The 20,000-nt window shown below is 44.5% G+C and overlaps 1 protein-coding gene across 1 annotated transcript in view; it reads right to left on the bottom strand.

Moving 5' to 3' along the window:
- Positions 1 to 193: 193 nt before the first annotated feature.
- Positions 194 to 20,000, bottom strand: part of LOC143291204 (myosin-IIIa-like) — a 59,225-nt gene continuing 39,418 nt past the window's right edge. The window contains exons 18-26 of the mRNA XM_076600950.1: positions 19,004 to 19,228; positions 16,284 to 16,441; positions 14,887 to 14,959; positions 13,843 to 14,022; positions 12,060 to 12,252; positions 9,027 to 9,121; positions 8,419 to 8,560; positions 3,999 to 4,064; positions 194 to 2,494 (exon numbers count right to left, since the gene is read on the bottom strand). Of these exons, the coding sequence (XP_076457065.1) occupies positions 2,367 to 2,494; positions 3,999 to 4,064; positions 8,419 to 8,560; positions 9,027 to 9,121; positions 12,060 to 12,252; positions 13,843 to 14,022; positions 14,887 to 14,959; positions 16,284 to 16,441; positions 19,004 to 19,228 (1,260 nt within the window). The 3' untranslated portion in view covers positions 194 to 2,366. The remainder of the gene's footprint in view (positions 2,495 to 3,998; positions 4,065 to 8,418; positions 8,561 to 9,026; positions 9,122 to 12,059; positions 12,253 to 13,842; positions 14,023 to 14,886; positions 14,960 to 16,283; positions 16,442 to 19,003; positions 19,229 to 20,000) is intronic.

Below are 20,000 nucleotides of genomic sequence, written 5' to 3'. Positions count from 1 at the left end.
GGGAGAGAGAGGAGAGAAAGAGAGGTGAGAAAAAAAGAGAGGAGAGAGAAAGAGAGAGAGGAGAGAGAGAAAGGAAAGAAAGTGAGAGAGGAGAGAGAGAAAAAGAGAGTGAGAGGGGGGAGAGAGGAGAGAGAGAGAGAGGAACAACTACATACAGAACGTTGCACAATGGGAAAAAACAACAACAACCGCATCACTTTGAAACGTTTATTGAGAATTGATGACTCTCGGCAAGCTGTGAACTCCCATAGGCGTAGCGATATTCCTGTGGGGAAAGAAAGGTTAGCAAGAAAAACCCACCAGTTACTGCCAGGGTAATACAAACGAAAGAAAAGAAAGCAAAACCCAACAAGGGATTTAAGGCCTTCAAGATGTGATAACTATTCAATCCAACTACGTAATCATGACCAAAATAGGCCAACAAATAGATAAATAAATGAATGAATGATAAATAAAAACAAAACAAAACAAAACCATGAATACATTATAGCCCCGAAAACGGAGTATGGCTGCCTACATGGCGGGGTAAAAACGGTCATACACGTAAAAACCCGCTCGTGTACATACAAGTGAACGTGGAGTTGCAGCCCACGAACGACGACGAAGAAGAAGACTACATAATGATATCTGCACAAAAATCCATTGCGACGCCGATCATCCGGCAAAAAGACTCACTTAATGTTACCTTCACCTTTGACGTCTAAATTTACACAACATGTACTATGTTCTGGTTAAAACAAATCACTGTACCATGTTTAGCAGAAGAAAAAGAAATGTTCAATTATGTTTCTAATTTTTCAACCTAAATACGCCCATGTTGTGGTCATGACCTTGACCTTTGGTCCATGACCTTGTCTTTTGACATGGATTTTGGTTTCGTCATAACCATTCATTGTACCAAATTTGATGAAGATATTGCGAAAAATCTTCTCTCTCTTGCACACAAAAATGTTTCCTCTCAATATCATATTCTGTTTTTCTTTCTTTTTTAAACTTGACTTTTGATCTTTGTTTTTGAATTACTTTAGGGACTCTGCTGCATCCATGACCAATCACGATAACAAGTTTAATTGAAATTGGATTTATGATTCGGTCTCCATCAATCTTTTCATACTTTGCCAAATATTGACCTTGACATTTGACTTCTCGCCCGATTCACCATACCATCACAAATGCCATGTTTTCAAATGTCTTATTCATATCTATCACCCTGACAAGTTTGGTTTCTGTGTTACCTGTTGTAGCCGAGAAAATGCCAACTTTAAAGTTTAACACACACACACACACACACACAGGGCCATTACATGGACTCGTTTTGTTAACACACGTGAGTCAAAAACTATTGTCAGCACGTGTGAGTCAAAAACTGTGTACACGATACAACGAAATTTGCTTTTAAAAATTGCAGCACTCATTGCGACGGCAAAGTGTTTTTGACGATCCAGATAAAATGAACACATCTGTTGTTTGACTGCTATTCGTGAGGCATTGCAAAAATCAAGTTAAAAACGACATCTGATTAAAACAATTTCAATGACTGTTAGAAAGAAAAACATTACACGATAATACAACATAACACCGCCGTGTCGTGAATTTATATTACGAACCTAACAAGAATCCACAAACAACATAATAAACTTTGTCATACTGACAACAACGTTATAAGCAAAATATTTACATGGGCTGCACATGGCGGGTTGAAAGTTAATAATTCATCAGGATTTTCAACAACAAAAATCTGCTCCATTTTGAACAACGAGGATCTCATCAGGTATAATTCTTCACTGGTTCATGGTTTTGTTTTCAGTGGGTTTGCTACATGGTGTCAGCAAACGCTGACAGGAATGATTTTATTTTATTTCTGTATTTATGGATGTGGTCAGCTGTTGTTTCACATTATCTGGACAAACTGACAAGATGATCACACACACACACACACACACACACACACACACACACCAACACACACACACACACACACACACACACACAGACCTTCCGTTTAAAGACTTATTTTGACTTTGATGCACACAGTATGCTAATTCTAGCTTCTTTTTTTTTTTAAAATCACGTTGTCTCCTGAAATCCTCCATGCTTCAACAACAGGTGTCACGGGTTTTTAATTCAGTCCTGAACACTGATTCTTGTTCCCATGGATCTTGTCACTCTTCAACTTGCTGGATGTTTATACGAGTAGCATGCTTTCACGATCGTCTGTATATCTGTCTGTCTGTCTCTCTGTCTCCGTCCGGGTTTGCAAACATGACCGAACAGTCCAGGATTTCTAACAGGACTTTTTTTTCTTTTTCTTTTTTGTTGTTGTTGTTGAGGGGGTGGGGCTGGGGGGTGGAGGAGGGGGGTCTTCTTCAGTAGCCAGCATCCGACAGACCGGACATGGACCGTCCCACCATCCCCAAACTCTTCTTCTCGTCCCGGACAACCGTCTCCACCTTGGCCCAGTCCCTGCCCTGTCCGGAGTCCCGAGATTTTCTTCCTGCAACACAAGAGGAAGGTGGCAGAATAGCCGAGTGGTTAAAGCGTTGGACTTTCACTCTGAGGGTCCCGGGTTCGAATCTCGGTGACGGCGCCCGGTGGGTAAAGGGTGGAGATTTTTCCGATCTCCCAGGTCAACATATTATATGCAGACCTGCTAGTGCCTGAAACCCCCTTCATGTGTATACGCACGCAGAAGATCAAATACGCATGTTAATGACTCTGTAATCCATGTCAGTGTTCGATGGGTTATGGAAACAAGAACATACCCAGCATGCACAACCCCGAAAACGGAGTATGGCTGCCTACATGGTGGGGTAAATAAACAAAACGGTCATCAACGTAAAATTTTATATGTCTGTCTGAGTGTGTATGTGTGCATGCCTGAAATCTGATTGAATGACAAAGGAAACGAATGATGAGCGCCCAGTAGCAGCAGTCAGTCGGCTCTACCCAGGTAGGCAGCCTGTTGTGCAAATGACCCCGTGTTTGTAAAGCGCTTAGAGCTTGGTCTTCCACCGAGAATAGGCTCTATATAAGTATCCATATCAATCAAAAGAATGGTTAGGACGCTCAGCTGCCACAGCAATAATAATAATAGACAGTCTGTGATGGTGTGGTGTTTCCCGCTCTGGCCACTGTTGTTTCTCTCACAACTTTGACTTGGGAGACTCAAGCTGAGCGTCTGGGTCATTCGGATGAGGTGATAATCAGAAACCTGGCCACACTGGAAACGAACCCATGGCAACGAGAGTGTTGTCCTCTGGCAAAACAATTGCAGAAGAAATCCACTCTGATAGGTACACAAATATATAAGCATGCACTCAAGGCCTGTCTAAGCGCGTTGGGTTATGCTGCTCTTCAGGCATCTGCCTAGCAGATGCGGTGTGGCGTATATGGATTTGTCCGAACGCAATGATGCCTCCTTGAGAAACTGAAACTGAAACTCCTGCAACACGAACGCTCATCGGCCAAGATTAACACGCACACACAGACACAAACACAGACACACACACACACACACACACACACACACACATCTGAACTAAAGCTGTATCAACTAAAGAATAAATCTGCAAAATAAGAAAGGGAAAGCCTCTTCACTGGAATCCTTGAAAACTAACGAAAGAAACAAAGACAGATGGAAAGAAAGAAAGGAAGGAAGAAAGAAAGAGATGAGTGAACAACAACAGCTGTAAATAATAGCCGCAAATGATAACGTTTATATTCATTGTAAATTAGTTAAAGTATATCAATCTCCACGGCTGCTCAAAGAAGGAAACAATGACTGTCATTTGTAGGCAATTGGAAAACAGGTGTTTCAACATGACTGCTTTTGTGTAACGTTCAGCAACCAGTCATACAAAACCGAGAAAAATAATCCCATTCCTGAGCACGATATATAAGCTGTTAGCGTGTTGTTGCTCCGCTGACTATGTGTACCTGTATGACATGTTCACTGAATAAAGAACTGTTGAATCAAACCAGCAGCTGTAAACACTGACTTGAGTTGCGGTTGTACTGCGGTTCCGCCCAGTCCTGCAAGTCCTGCACCGTCCTTTCCTCCGTTCCTGTCATCATAATACGTGACCCGTTCTTATTATTGAATCTCTGTGTGTGTGTGTGTGTGTGTGTGTGTGTGATGCCTGTGTCTGTACACACGTGTGGTTTTGAAGATTTTCATGTGGCGTTTGTTTTGTATGATTTTGATGATGTTTCCGTAACTGTATTCTTTGATTCATCCATGTATGTGTCTATTATTATCTATTTGGTTTGTTCTATGTCATTTATTTATTCACAATTATTTCCTCTCTATTATATTGTGCATATGTATGTGTATGTGTGTGTCAGGGCATGGTGTAAAGAAGCTTCCAGCTTATCCATTCTACCCTCAGAAAAACATTTATCATCATTGTCATCGTCATTGTCATCTCTCTCTCTCTCTCTCCCTCCCTCTTTCTCCCCCTCCCTCCCTCTCTCTCTGTCCTTGCCCCCCACCCCCCATGCTCCTGTCCCCCCTATATCTATCTCCCCCTCCCTCCCTCCCTCTCTCTCTGTCCTTGCCCCCCACCCCCCATGCTCCTGTCCCCCCTATATCTATCTCCCCCTCCCTCCCTCCCTCTCTCTCTGTCCTTGCCCCCCACCCCCCATGCTCCTGTCCACCCCTATATCTCTATCTCCCCCTCCCTCCCTCCCTCTCTCTCTCTGTCCTTGCCCCCCACCCCCCATGCTCCTGTCCCCCCCTATATCTCTATCTCCCCCTCCCTCCCTCCCTCCCTCTCTCTCTCTGTCCTTGCCCCCCACCCCCCATGCTCCTGTCCCCACCTATATCTCTCTATCTCCTATCTCCCCCTCCCTCCCTCCCTCCCTCCCTCTCTGTCCTTGCCCCCCACCCCCCATGCTCCTGTCCCCCCCTATATCTCTCTATCTCCCCCTCCCTCCCTCCCTCCCTCTCTGTCCTTGCCCCCCACCCCCCATGTTCCTGTCCCCCCCTATATCTCTCTATCTCCCCCTCCCTCCCTCCCTCCCTCCCTCTCTGTCCTTGCCCCCCACCCCCCATGCTCCTGTCCCCCCTATATCTCTCTATCTCCTATCTCCCCCCTCCCTCCCTCCCTCCCTCCCTCTCTGTCCTTGCCCCCCACCCCCCATGCTCCTGTCCCCCCCTATATCTCTCTATCTCCTATCTCCCCCTCCCTCCCTCCCTCCCTCTCTGTCCTTGCCCCCCACCCCCCATCCATGCTCCTGTCCCCCCCTATATCTATCTCCCCCTCCCTCCCTCCCTCTCTGTCCTTGCCCCCCACCCCCCATGCTCCTGTCCCCCCCTATATCTCTCTATCTCCCCCTCCCTCCCTCTCTCTCTCTCTCTTTCTCCCCCTCCCTCTCTCTCTCTCTGTCCTTGCCCCCCACCCCCCATGCTCCTGTCCCCCCTATATCTCTCTATCTCCCCCTCTCTCTCTCCCTCCCTCTCTCTCTCTGTCCTTGCCCCCCACCCCCCATGCTCCTGTCCCCCCCTATATCTCTCTATCTATCTCCCCCTCCCTCCCTCTCTCTCTCTCTCTCTTTCTTCCCCTCCCTCCCTCTCTCTCTGTCCTTGCCCCCCACACCCCCATACTCCTGTCCCCCCCTATATCTCTCTATCTCCCCCACTCTCTCTCCCTCCCTCTCTCTCTCTCTCTCTGTCCTTGCCCCCCATCCCCCAAGCTCCTGTCCCCCCCTATATCTCTCTATCTCCCCCTCCCTCTCTCCCTCAGTCACTCTCTGTACGTCCCTCATTCCTTCTATCCCTCTCCCCCTCTCAAGTCTCTCGCCTCCTCTCTTTTCGTCTGTTCCTCTCACCCCGCCATTCCCCCCTCCTCTCTCTATCTATCTCCCTCTCTCTCTTCCTCTTTCTATCACTCTCTGTTCCACCCCCTCCCTCTCTCTCTCTCCACGTCCCTCTCTCCCTCCATCTCCACTCCTCTCTCCCCGTCTTTCTTTGTATCTCTTCCTTTTTCTCTCCCCTCATCTCTCTCTTTTCCACCCCCCTGTCTCCCTTTCTCACTCACTCCCTCTCTCTATCTCTCCCTTTCTCACTCTCTCCCACCCCTCTCCCTCCCTCCCCCCACTCTCTCCCTCTCCTCTCTCTTCCTTTCTCACTCCCCCCTTTTTGTATTTGTATTTGTATTTCTTTTGTCACAACAGATTTCTCTGTGTGAAAATCAGGCTGCTCTCCCCAGGGAGAGCGCGTCGCTACACTACAGCGCCACCCATTTTTTAAATAGTTTTTCCTGCGTGCAGTTTTATTTGTTTTTCCTATAGAAGTGGATTTTTCTGCAGAATTTTGCCAGGGACAACCCTTTTGTTGCCGTGGGTTCTTTTACGTGCGCTAAGTGCATGCTGCACACGGGACCTCGGTTTAATAATAATAATAATAATGGATACTTATATAGCACACTATCCAGAAATCTGCTCTACGTGCTTTACAAAAACGCTTTTGTTAACATAATACATCATATCTATGTTACATACACACACCAAAATGTGACTACACACACACACACACACACACACACACACACACACACACGCTGCATACATACATTTTAACATACATGTGTATCTAACAGCTACCCTAACACATACGCACACATAGGCAGGCACAAACTTACATAAACACACAATACACATTCATATATATGCATGTAGTTATGTACACATACATATGTATACACACATAGTCAAGCAAAGCACAGCTAACGCAAAGGAAGTGGACCTGCCACAACTGAACTTATTGCTGAGGGAAAAGGTGAGTTTTGAGACGAGATTTAAAAGATGCGAGGGAATCAGAATGACGGAGGTTATCAGGGAGCTTGTTCCACGTCTTTGGCAATTGAAAAGAAAACGATCTGTGTCCATAGGTCTTACTTCTAACGTGAGGTATCCTGAGAAGTCGAGTATCAGAGGAAGAACGGAGCTGGCGAGACGGGGTATAGATATGGATGAGTTCAGAAAGATACTTGGGGCCAGATCCGTTGACTGCAGAAAAGGTCAGAGTGGATAGCTTATAGTCTATTCGATCAGAAACAGGCAACCAGTGGAGAGACTGAAGGAGAGGAGAAACATGGTCAAATTTAGAAGCTCTGCAAATGAGTCTGGCAGCATTATTCTGGATTCGTTGGAGTCTGTCTAACAGATATTTGGGAAGGCCGGCCAAAAGAGAGTTGCAGTAGTTGGGTTTATCATCTCATCCGAATGATTAGCGTCCAGACCACCACTCAAAGTCTAGTGGAGGGGGAGAAAATATTGGCGACTGAGCCGTGATTCGAACCAGCGCGCTCAGATTCTCTCGCTTCCTAAGCGGACGCGTTACCTCTAGGCTATCACTCTCTTCTCTCTCTTCTCTCTCCCTCTCCCCCCGCCCCTCTCGCCCACCCCTTCTCTTTCCCCCACTCCCACACCCCCTTTCCCTTTGTCACCTGGCTGGTCCCAGCTGAAGCCCACGTGGTCTGTGTCTGCGTCTCTCTCTTTCTCTCTCCCCATCCCCTTCTCTCTCTTTCTCTCTCCCTCTCTGAACACTGAACTCTCCCTCTCTCTCTCCACCCCTCTCTTTCTCTCTCCCTCTCTGAACACTGAACTCTCCCTCTCCCCCTTTCTCCCCCTCTCTCTCCACCCCTCTCTTTCTCACTCCCTCTCCCTATCTCTTTCTGTCTCTCTTCCTCCCCCCCCCCTCTCTCTCTCCCTGCCCCCACTCTCTTCCCCTCCCCCCCCCTCTCTCTCTCCCTCTCCCCCCCTCTCTCTCTCCGTCTTCCCCTTTCTCCCCCCCTCTCCTCCTCTCCCCCCCCTCTCTCTTCCTCTCCCCTCTCTCTTTCTCTCTTCAAATACTCACGAATCAATAAAAAGTATGGGTTCTATGAGGAAAACAGTATAGATAAAAAGGAAGGGCTACATTTGGATGGTCATTCTCGACATTGTAATTATTTGATGTGTTCGTATGGGTTTTGATGTTTCATGCGTAAATATTATATGATTTATATGTAATTTAGTATGTGCTAGCATTGATATGATATGTGTCAATGTTACATGCGTAAATATTTATTATGTGATTTATCTGATTTATTTGTTTTTGTGTATTGTTCAAACCTTGGAGACGAAAAAAAGGCACATTACCCCTTGTCACATGTGCTTTTAAGCTAATGACAAAATGCCAGTGTCGCAAATCTCTTATTAGTTTATGTTCTTTCAATTCTGGTTTGTGTGTGTGTGTGTGTGTGTGTGTGTGTGTGTGTGTGTGTGTGGCTTTTTTGTTCCATTTCATCTATTTTGCACCATTTTGTTCTGATTAGTACCTACTATGTCACCAGAGCTTTTCAGCTAATGACATTAAACATTTCAGTATTCAGTGTTCTCTGCCCCCCCCTACTCCCACTCCCCCGTCTCCCCTGTCACCTGGCTGGTCCCAGCTGTAGCCCACGTGATCACCGACGGGCAGGCCCTTGGCTCGCAGCTTGTGACGCACGTGACGCCCGCCCTCCTCCTTCTCCTGCAGGTGCTGGCGCTGGTCCACCCGGGACCACCGCTCCCGCTCGTGCTGCACCCCCCGGAACGGACAGACAGACACAGACAGACAAAGAGGGTTTCAGTTTATCAAAGGAGGCAGTCAACGGGGTTCGCACAACTCCATATTTTATATGCTACACCACATCTGAGAACTAGCTATCAATCTATTTATTTATCAATTAATCAATCATCTATCTATCAATCAATAAATAAATTTATCTATCAATTAATCAATCAGTTTATCTATCGATCGGTCTATCTATCTGTCTATCTTTTCTTTTCGTTGTTTTTTGTTGTTGTTGTTGTTTTGAGGAATTGTCTGGGTTTGCTCCCACGTTCCTTTTTTTTACCTGTGGGCTGGTTGAATTAGTAAGTATAGGCAACATCGACTCGAAGTTGTATCCCGGAAACTTGTTTTCATTTTTAGGAAAGAAGAAAGAAAGAAAGAACGAAAGAAATGAAAAGGAAAGACCAAGAAGCTTTAAAACTACGGATACCCGGGTCTTGGCATCACTCGCTCTTTGTTTCCGCTCTTCAGCTTCCGGTGACGTCATCTGCAATTCGGCGGTGTACCTCTGCGCCTTCTGGAGAACTGGAAAACCCCAAAAGAACCCAGCACGTGAAGCGAGAACGACATTCCATCATGACCACTGTCTGTTGTTGGTTGTGGTGATGGTTCTGGTGGGGAGGGATGTTACACACATAATGTCCACACACACACACACACACACACAAAATTTATACACACACGCGCACACACATACACACACAAATACACATACACAAATACACACACGCACACCCACACACATATACTCACACAAATACACATACGCACACACACACACACACACACGCACAAACACTCACAACATCCCCCCCCCCCACACACACACACACACACACTCACATACATTCACTCACGCGTAGCGAGCACACCACATACATACATGCGCGCGCGAGTACAAAGACATACACACACGCACGCGCATAGGCACATTCACGCGCAACAGAGACAGAGAAAGACAAAGACACATAAACTGAAAGGAAGACACACACACACACACACACACACACACACACACACACACACACAGAGAGATTGAATACACACACACACAGACACACACATATATATATATATATATATATATATATACTCAGAGGAGTGAGACAGACAGTAGAACAAAATAAATCTTGTCTGGAATTGATTTCAATGTCGGTTGCGACTGTGGTTGCGGTTGCGACTTTTTCTTTTCTTTTCTGGCGGGGGTGGGGGGTGGGGAGGAGGAGGAGCGAGACGGTTATTGTCCTCTGTTTCATTTTTTAATTATTTCATTTTAATCATTTAACTGAAGAAACAACCACAAAACTTGAGAATAACAATACAGAATAGAACATGTCTTTATTACTAAGTGTACCGGGTCACAAGGTATACTGGGGGAGGAGGGAAGGGGGAGGGCGGGTGAGGGGATAGTACATAAGGTACAAGCATAAACCGAATCATATACAAACACAGATACAGCAGAATTTTTGACACATACATGTGCACATCATTATAAGAAACAGTAGAATTCTGGAAACACACATGTGCATATCAATATAAGAAAGTGTAAAATTTTGGACACACACACGTGCACACCCATATAAGAAAGTGTAGAATTTTGGACACACATGTGCACATCAATATAAGAAAGTGTAGAATTTTGGACACACATGTACACATCAATATAAGAAAGTGTAGAATTTTGGACACACACATGTGCACATCAATATAAGAAAGTGTAGAATTTTGGACACACATGTGCACATCAATATAAGAAAGTGTAGAATTTTGGACACATGTGCACATCAATATAAGAAAGTGTAGAATTTTGGACACACACATGTGCACATCAATATAAGAAAGTGTAGAATTTTGGACACACACATGAACACATCAATATAAGAAAGTGTAGAATTTTGGACACACACATGTGCACATCAATATAAGAAAGTGTAGAATTTTGGGCACACATGTGCACATCAATATAAGAAAGTGTAGAATTTTGGACACACATGTGCACATCAATATAAAAAAGTGTAGAATTTTGGACATACATGTGCACATCAATATAAGAAAGTGTAGAATTTTGGACACACACATGTGCACATCAATATAAGAAAGTGCAGAATTTTGGACACACATGTGCACATCAATATAAGAAAGTGTAGAATTTTGGACACACATGTGCACATCAATATAAGAAAGTGTAGAATTTTGGACATACATGTGCACATCAATATAAAAAAGTGTAGAATTTTGGACACACACATGTGCACATCAATATAAGAAAGTGTAGAATTTTGGACACACACATGTGCACATCGATATAAGAAAGTGTAGAATTTTGGACACACATGTGCACATCAATATAAGAAAGTGTAGAATTTTGGACATACATGTGCACATCAATATAAGAAAGTGTAGAATTTTGGGCACACACATACACACATCAATATAAGAAAGTGTAGAATTTTGGACAGACATGTGCACATCAATATAAGAAAGTGTAGAATTTTGGACACACATGTGCACATTAATATAAGAAAGTGTAGAATTTTGGACACACACATGTGCACATCAATATAAGAAAGTGTAGAATTTTGGACACACACATGTGCACATCAATATAAGAAAGTGTAGAATTTTGGACACACATGTGCCCATCAATATAAGAAAGTGTAGAATTTTGGACACACATGTGCACATCAATATAAAAAAGTGTAGAATTTTGGACATACATGTGCACATCAATATAAGAAAGTGTAGAATTTTGGACACACATGTGCACATCAATATAAGAAAGTGTAGAATTTTGGACACACACATGTGCACATCAATATAAGAAAGTGTAGAATTTTGGACACACACATGTGCACATCAATATAAGAAAGTGTAAAATTTTGGACACACACATGTGCACATCATTATAAGAAAGTGTAGAATTTTGGACACACATGTGCACATCATTATAAGAAAGTGTAGAATTTTGGACACACATGTGCACATCAATATAAGAAAGTGTAGAATTTTGGACACACACATGTGCACATCAATATAAGAAAGTGTAGAATTTTGGACACACACATGTGCACATCAATATAAGAAAGTGTAGAATTTTGGACACACACATGTGCACATCATTATAAGAAAGTGTAGAATTTTGGACACACACATGTGCACATCATTATAAGAAAGTGTAGAATTTTGGACACACACATGTGCACATCAATATAAGAAAGTGTAGAATTTTGGACACACACATGTGCACATCATTATAAGAAAGTGTAGAATTTTGGACACACACATGTCCACATCATTATAAGAAAGTGTAGAATTTTGGACACACACATGTGCACATCATTATAAGAAAGTGTAGAATTTTGGACACACACACATGTGCACATCATTATAAGAAAGTGTAGAATTTTGGACACACACACATGTGCACATCAATATAAGAACTTGTGTACTACTGATCACTCACTGCCTTCGGATTCCAGTGCAACCAGGGCCTTCACGTTGACAACACACAGCCAACATGGCGTCTGACTGTCGTCTGCATCGTCACGGCCAAACGCTAATCCCACCACGCATGCGCGACGCATTTTGGCCTTGGAGAAAGAATGATGTTTGAGATCCAGGGCGATCTTGCTATGGAACTCTTTCATGTCAAAAATCTGAAATGAAGAATACACAGAAAATGAAAAGAAAAAAAAAGAAGAGAAAAAAAAGGAAAATGAAGGTAATCTACACACACATGTGCGCACGTGCACACACACACACTGACATACAAAACCACACACACACACACACACACTTGAACACACACATACACACACACACACTCTCTCTCTCTCTCTCTCTCTCTCTCTCTCTTCCTCCGGATAACACTCAAGTGTAAAAAAAATCAACACTGATACAAAAAGTGAACAATCACCAGTATATGTGAAGGGACACTGAAAACTCTCTCTGTCTCTCTCTCTCTCTCCCCTCCCCGCGTGCGCATGCACTTGTGAACTATAGACAAATTATGACAATCCTTTCATACAAGACGTAACGATGTGATAAGAAACTCTAGGGAGAGCTGGACAGAACAAGGTCTTCAGAGAAGAAGCCCCCCCTCGCCCCCCCCCTCCCCCCCCGCCCCCCCCCAGTCAAGTGTTTCGGCCAGTAACTCCTTCGACTCTAAGGGGACCGGGCCGCACCCAGGTCATGAATCCTGGATGCCCTTGTATTGCCGCCTTTTCTTTCGTTTTTTTTCCTGGTCCTCAGCAGGTTCGAACCCGCGCCTCCAGGGTGGTCGGCACTTCAGAACTGAGTCACCTTTTTCTGGCAGACGTTTTAACCACTGAGCCATCGTACTAGTTGGAGTAGGGAAATTTAATCCTTATGAAGTTTACTTTCATTCCTCCTCGACCAGATCCAGCTAGTTGGAACTCTTTTCTGCTGCTTCTGCCATTGCCTTGAGAGCCCATGTCCTCTCTCTGCCAGAAATCGACAGCTGTTTCATGAGGCTGTAGGAAAATGCGCCCACAAACCCTCTTGCACCAATCTGTATGGCGAGGACTTTGGCTTGGAAGTCAGATTTTCGGAGGCTGCTGGCTAGACTAGCATACTTCTCGGTCTTGTATATGTGGGCTTCCTCCATTCTGCTTTCGTATGGCACAGTGAGCTCAATCATAATCGTTTGTTTCGTTGATTTGGAGTGGAGTACCATGTCAGGTCTCATGCCGCTCTTGCTGATGATTTCCGGGTGTTTCGTCCCCTCTGGTAGGCCAACTGCGCATTCCCAATCTTCGGCACCATGCTTTGGAAACTTTGGATGCTGTTCCTGGCCAGACTTTATTGCCTTCTGCCGAGCGGAACTCTACTGTAGATTACCTATGAAATGTATGTCTTTTTGCCTACCCCTCTTAAAATGCAGTTCTCTCTCTCTCTCTCTCTCTCTCTCTCTGTGTCTCTGTCTGTCTCTCTCTCACAGAGACACACACATACACACACAGACACACACACAAACACATACTCACACAGACACACACACACACACACACACACACACACACACACACACCACACCACACCACGCCAACCTACCCCCAACCCTCACCGCAGAAGCACATCTTCGGAGAAGCACGACCCCCCACATTTCAGGTTTCCCAGTCACATATAGTACCCACCCATCATATAGACACACCACACCACACCAATCCCCTCCCCCCCACCCCACCCCGCCACACACACACACACACACACACACACACACACACCTTGATGGTCTTCTCAAAGGGCAGCTGACCCCCGTTCAGAAGCACGTCCTCGGAGAAGCAGCAACCCCCTCCACCACCGCCAGCAGCGTTCAGGTTGCCCAGTCCTTTGACCAGCACGTGCTGCTCGCTCAGTCGGCAGGCAGAGATGCTGTCGTCAGTGTCGTGCTTGAGACGGACCCCCTGCTCAACCAAGATCACGCACACACGTACGTATGCATGCACGCACGCACACGCACGCACATCAAAGAACGCGCGAACGCACACACACACACATTATTCTACATGCAGACACAGACACAGACACAGACACATGCACACACAACACACACAACCACACACACACACACACACACACACACACACACACACACAACCTGTTGCTATCCGTCATGGGTTCTTTTCTCAATGCGGGGCCAAGTGCATGCCATCTCCCCCAGATGACCAGACGCTCAGTTTGATTGTTCCCCCTCACCCACGGGAGAAAGAGCAGAGAGCGGGAAGCGAACCCCAACCCCACAGACACTGTATTGGCAGACACAAGCGTCTTCTTGTTGAAACCCCTGGAGTGCCATAGAACGTATCACGTATGTGCATAGTGACGTCACTGATGACATCATCAGAAGAAAGGAAAGAAATCTGGAAGGCTTAAAATACGCGCGTTATCTAGAGTGGTATATCTCCAGATCATTTTTCTCACTTTTATGCTTACTGTTTTGACTGTTTTGAATATTGTTTTATGACTTGAAACACCACTTTCTACTGGGTTTTAACCATTCTGCGGTCTCAATACCACGCGAGCGTAATTAGTAAAACAACGCCATTATGAGGCAAGAGGAGACAAAACATATCAAACGTCACCTAAGTGGTGTCGGCAGTTGGTATAGGTCAGGACAGCATGTGGCACAAGCGATTAAAACAAACAAATAAATGAACAAACAGAACAATAACAAAACTTAAGTTCGTTTCATTTCAAGTATTTCTCTATTTGTTGATTATATAGTATGCTCATACACACCTCGACAGAACCATTCGTATATATCGTACCTCAACGATGCGTGAGCGGTAAAAAGCGGTCTCTTCGTCTCTGTCCCGGTTTCTGCACATTCCGAGTCCTAACCTGCAACACATTGTATTGTATTGTTTTGTTTTGTTTGTATTATTCTTTTTGTCACATCAGATTTCTCTGTGTGAAATTCGGGCTGCTCCCCCCTTACCCCCGCTCCCCACCCCCTCTCCAGGGAGAGCGCGTCGCTACACTGAGAGCGCCACATCCCCCGGTTTTAACCCGGTGTTCGGTTGTCTGTGTGTGTGTGTGTCTGTGTGTCTGTGAGCCCATGGTAAACTTTAACATTGACATTTTCTCTGCAACTACTTTGTCAGTTGACACCAAATTTGGCATAAAAAAATCAGTTCTTTCCAGTCATCTTGTTTAAAACAATATTGCACCTCTGGGATGGGCACAAAAAATAAAGAATGAAGCCTAATTATATGCAAACTGCATTTACTGTTATATTTATATTTTTTGTATTCTCTAAACTTGGCACTTTGATCTGATATTCTGACCCAACAGCTAGAGCAGTCATTATTATCATTTTTTGTTCAAACAGGAACTTCTTTTGCTAAGCATGGAAGTTTTATTTATTTTGCAAACGTTTTGGTGCAGATAGTAAAAAAGGGAAATTACTCTGTAATGCTAGGGGACTTAATTTGCTTTAAACTGATCTTTCTCATCTTAAACATTACATTTTGAAATTATACTCAATACATAAAAAGCTTGGATTTTTTTTTTTTAAGTGTATCACAAGTGAGTCTTGAAGGCCTTGCCTCTCTTGTTTGTTGTTGTTTCTGTTTTCCAGCCTGCAATTTTATTTGTTTCTCCTTCATAATTTTGCCAGGAAACAAACAACCCTTTTGTTGCCGTGGGTTCTTTTACGTGCGCAATGTGCATGCTGCACACGGGACCTGGTATTCTGGTATTCACCATCCGTACTAACAGTTATATTTTGTTGTCGAATTTTATCGGAAATGTGTTTTGTTTGCATCTGTTATGATAGGGGCTGTTGGCCTAAATGTTCAGTGTTCCCTCTCTCTCTCTCTCTCTCTCTCTCTCTCTCTCTCTCTCAGAGACAGAGACAGAGACAGACAGACAGAAAGGAAAGGAGGGAGAGACTTTAAACCAGTTTCAACAGTCTTCGTCATATCGGAAGGCTCAATATATTCAGTTGTATAACCTTAATGAAGACATCCCTGTCATCGTAAAAATCCGAAGAATTACTATCTGATTGCGAGAGGGACACACACACACACACACACACACACACACACACACACACACACACACACAAGCGGACAAGTAGACTGACAGACAGACAGACAGACAGGCGGGTGTATGGACAGACAGACAGACAGACAGACCGATACGTGAGGAAACAGACTTTCACCTGTCACCGTCGAAATCCGCGTGGGACCCATCCACAATGACAGACCGCTCCTCCGCGTACACTTTAGCAACCTGTTTCCCCCTCTCCAGGTAAATGACCTTGGCCCACGTGCTGCCTTCCAGTGTGTGCAGACTTGACAGGACCTTGTCGATTATCGTCTATAGGGGGGGTGGAGGTTTGGGGGTAGGGATGTGGGGGCGCAGACAACAAAGTGCTTTGATGAAACACACACACACAGACACAGACACACACACACACACACACACACACACACACATATATATATATATATATATATATATATATATATATATATATCGGGTGTCCCCAAAAAAAGTGAGCCGCATTTTGACAACTATTTTCTCAGTAATAGAGAAACCGAGTTCATTGAAAATTTTCACAAAGTAACCTTATCAACAAGTCTGCAATATATCTAAAAGTTCGGACGCAAATTATGCAAGTATTGTCAAATTCAAAACAGCATGTCAAAACATCCAATATCGGAGCTGTGCAATGTGACCTTCATCATGTTCATGCCAGTTGCCAGGTGTTGGCATCTGTCAATCAGTGTCAGTCTAAAAATAGCCTGTCTGGTGTGAAGTCTCTTGATTTTTTCAAAATAATTATTATTGTCGTCTGTATCCAAAATCAGTTCTGTCCAAAGTTTCAGTTTGGAAGAATCAACCATGCTTTTGAGTGAAAATGATAAGGCTACCATTGAAAACTGTTTCAAGGAGAATGGCTGGGGTGGAAGAAGGATCGTAAAGGAATTTCCAGGCAAGGGGTGTAGTCATGTCATTGTAAATAGACTTATCGCTTAAATACGCACTATACGGTCAGTATCACGTAAAATTGGCAGTGGCAGACCCAAGACTGCATGTTCGGAGAACAAGGACCGTGTTGAGGAACTGGTTCAATCCCAGGAGGAGAACCCAGGGACCCACAAATCTCTTAGAGAAGTTGCAAGTGATTTACAAGTGAGCAAATCTTCTGTGCAAAGAATGGCGAAAGAACTGGAACTGAAGCCCTTCAAGAGGATACGGGTATCAAGGAGGGACCAAAATGTTACAGGGAAAAGAAAAACTCACTGCCGTAACTTGAATGACCACTACTCGGCCACTGATGTGAAAAGGATCATTTTCACAGACGAGAAAGACTACGTTAGAGATAGCTAGAAATCGGGGGAAAAAAGATCGCGTTTATGGGAAACAGAAACGAGAAAGTCAGCCATCTCGCCTTTATCATGAGACTTCTAGATTTTAAAAAAAAGATAATTGTTTCAGCTGGAGTATCCTGGAAAGGAAAAACAAACATTCATTTTATTGGCACTGATAGAGCCAAAGTTAATAGTGAAAGCTACATTCAGTTATTGGATGACAGTCTTCTCCTGGATTGTAGACGTCTTTATCCTAGAAACAGTTACGTGTTTCAGCAAGATGGGGCTCCTTCACACACAGGTAGGGCCCATCTGGAGGAGGCTACACCAGAATTCAAGAGGGATGAATGGCTCCACTAAGTCCTGAGAGTAACCCAATGGATTATGCCATATGGGACTCTGAAGGAGACAGTGTACCAGGGACTGGGGAGTGAGAGACACAGTTTTTCCATTTTTGGAGTTATGCATGCGTTTGAATGACTGGCACAAGATTCAGCGCTATATAAATATTATTATTATTATTATTATTATTATCAATATTCACATCTGCTACAAAGACACCTGTCAGCAGCAAAACCCAACACGGCAAGTCAGGCCTTGAGTGCATGTAAATACTTTTGCGCACCAATCACAGTGAATTTCTTCTAGAGAATATTGTCATTGAAACAACATTTATGCTGCCATGGGTTCTTTTTCAATGCGCCACGCACGTCACGCGTGTGCTGAGCAGCAAACAAGACCTCGGTTTATCGTCTCACGTGAATGACCTCACGCTCAGTTTGATGTCTGCATTCAACTGTGGAGAAAGGGATGAGGTCAGGATCCAAACCCACAGGCATTGTGTTGGCAGATTATGCTTAACCATTTTGCCACTTTCCTTCCATGACCACTACCAACCAACCAACCAACCAACCTATTCGACCAACCTGTCAACCAACAAACAACAAATCTTTAATCAATCAATTAATCGATCAACCAATCATCAATCATAAACCAACCAGCCAACCAACCAACCAACCAACCAACCAACCAAGCCATCCAACTGATATCACACAACCAGCCAACCAACCAACCAACCAACCAACTGATATCACACAACCAGCCAACCAACCAACCAACCAACTGATATCACACAACCAGCCAACCAACCAACCAGCCAACCAGCCAGCCAAACACACGTACACCGACGGGCGCAATAGCCGAATGATTAAAGCGTTGGACTTTCAATCTGAGGGTCCCAGGCTCGAATCTCGGTAACGGCGCCTGGTGGGTAAAGGGTGGAGATTTTTCCGATCTCCCACGTCCAGAACATATGTGCAGACCTGCCTTCGTGTGTATACGTAAGCAGAAAATCAAATACGCACGTTAAAGATCCTGTAATCCATGTCAGCGTTCGGTGGGTGGTGGAAACAAGATTTACCCAGCATGCACACCCCCTAAAAACGAAGTATGGCTGCCTACATGGCGGGGGTAAAAACGGCCATACACGCAAAAGCCCACTTGTCTACATACGAGTGGACGTGGGAGTTGCAGCCCACGAACGAAGAAGAAGAAGTAGACTTACACTATACAGTCCAGAAGGATCATCAGCTACAATGGCAGACTCCGAGTCATCGTCGACATGTCTCGGGAAATCCCCGGCGTACCCCGGGTAGTTCCTACCCGAGCCGTTGACGTACTCGGGGTACTCCGGGATGTCCTCTGACTCCTGTCGGCCGAGGGCACGGACCTGTCCTTGTTGACCACCTGGGTACGGGTAGGCAGCAGAGTTTGGGTACGCTGGCGTTGGCTGCGAAATTTGAGAGAGAGAGAGAGAGAGGGGGGGGGGGAAGGAGGGAGAGAGATTTAAGGTGGTTTATTCATGTATGGGCCAAGGAAGGGGAATGTGAACATAACACAATGCAAATACCATAATGCAACAGATATGGAAAATTTGATAAAGCATACGTTCCAAGTGAAAACTAGCCTTGCAACGAAACATAATGCATACGAAACAGCATTCTCGTGACGTAATGATTTCTGGGACTTACATAATGCATACCAAACAGTATTCTAATCACGTAATGGTGTCTCGGACTTGGAAAACTTTATATAAATACAAAGCAAGGTTTCTAACAATTTAATGAGGGGTTGAGACAGACAGACAGACAGAGAATAAATGAATCGACCACAAAGGTCTTATTATGATGATTGTGATGGTAGTAGCAGTAGTTGTAGCAGTAGCAGTAGTACGTAGTAGTAGAAGTTGTAGTACTAGTCGTCGTAGTAGTAATAACAGCAGCAGGATTCAGAAGAAGAACAACAACAACACCAACAACAATGAACGGTATTTGTATTGTGCAATTCTCAAAGTAAATTTTAACTCCGTGCGCTGTAAATCTCCATTACGTTAACACGCAGAGCCATCCCCAAAAATGACTTAACACACACACACACACACACACACACGCACGCACGCACGCACACACACACACACACACACACACACACACACGCACGCACGCACACACACACACACACACACACACACACACACATACACATGGGCAGCTAAACCGCTC

Source organism: Babylonia areolata, chromosome 16 (genome assembly GCF_041734735.1).
Source record: "Babylonia areolata isolate BAREFJ2019XMU chromosome 16, ASM4173473v1, whole genome shotgun sequence".
In the NCBI taxonomy this organism is placed as follows: domain Eukaryota; kingdom Metazoa; phylum Mollusca; class Gastropoda; order Neogastropoda; family Buccinidae; genus Babylonia; species Babylonia areolata.
This window is presented reverse-complemented; position numbering and strand designations above follow the sequence as displayed.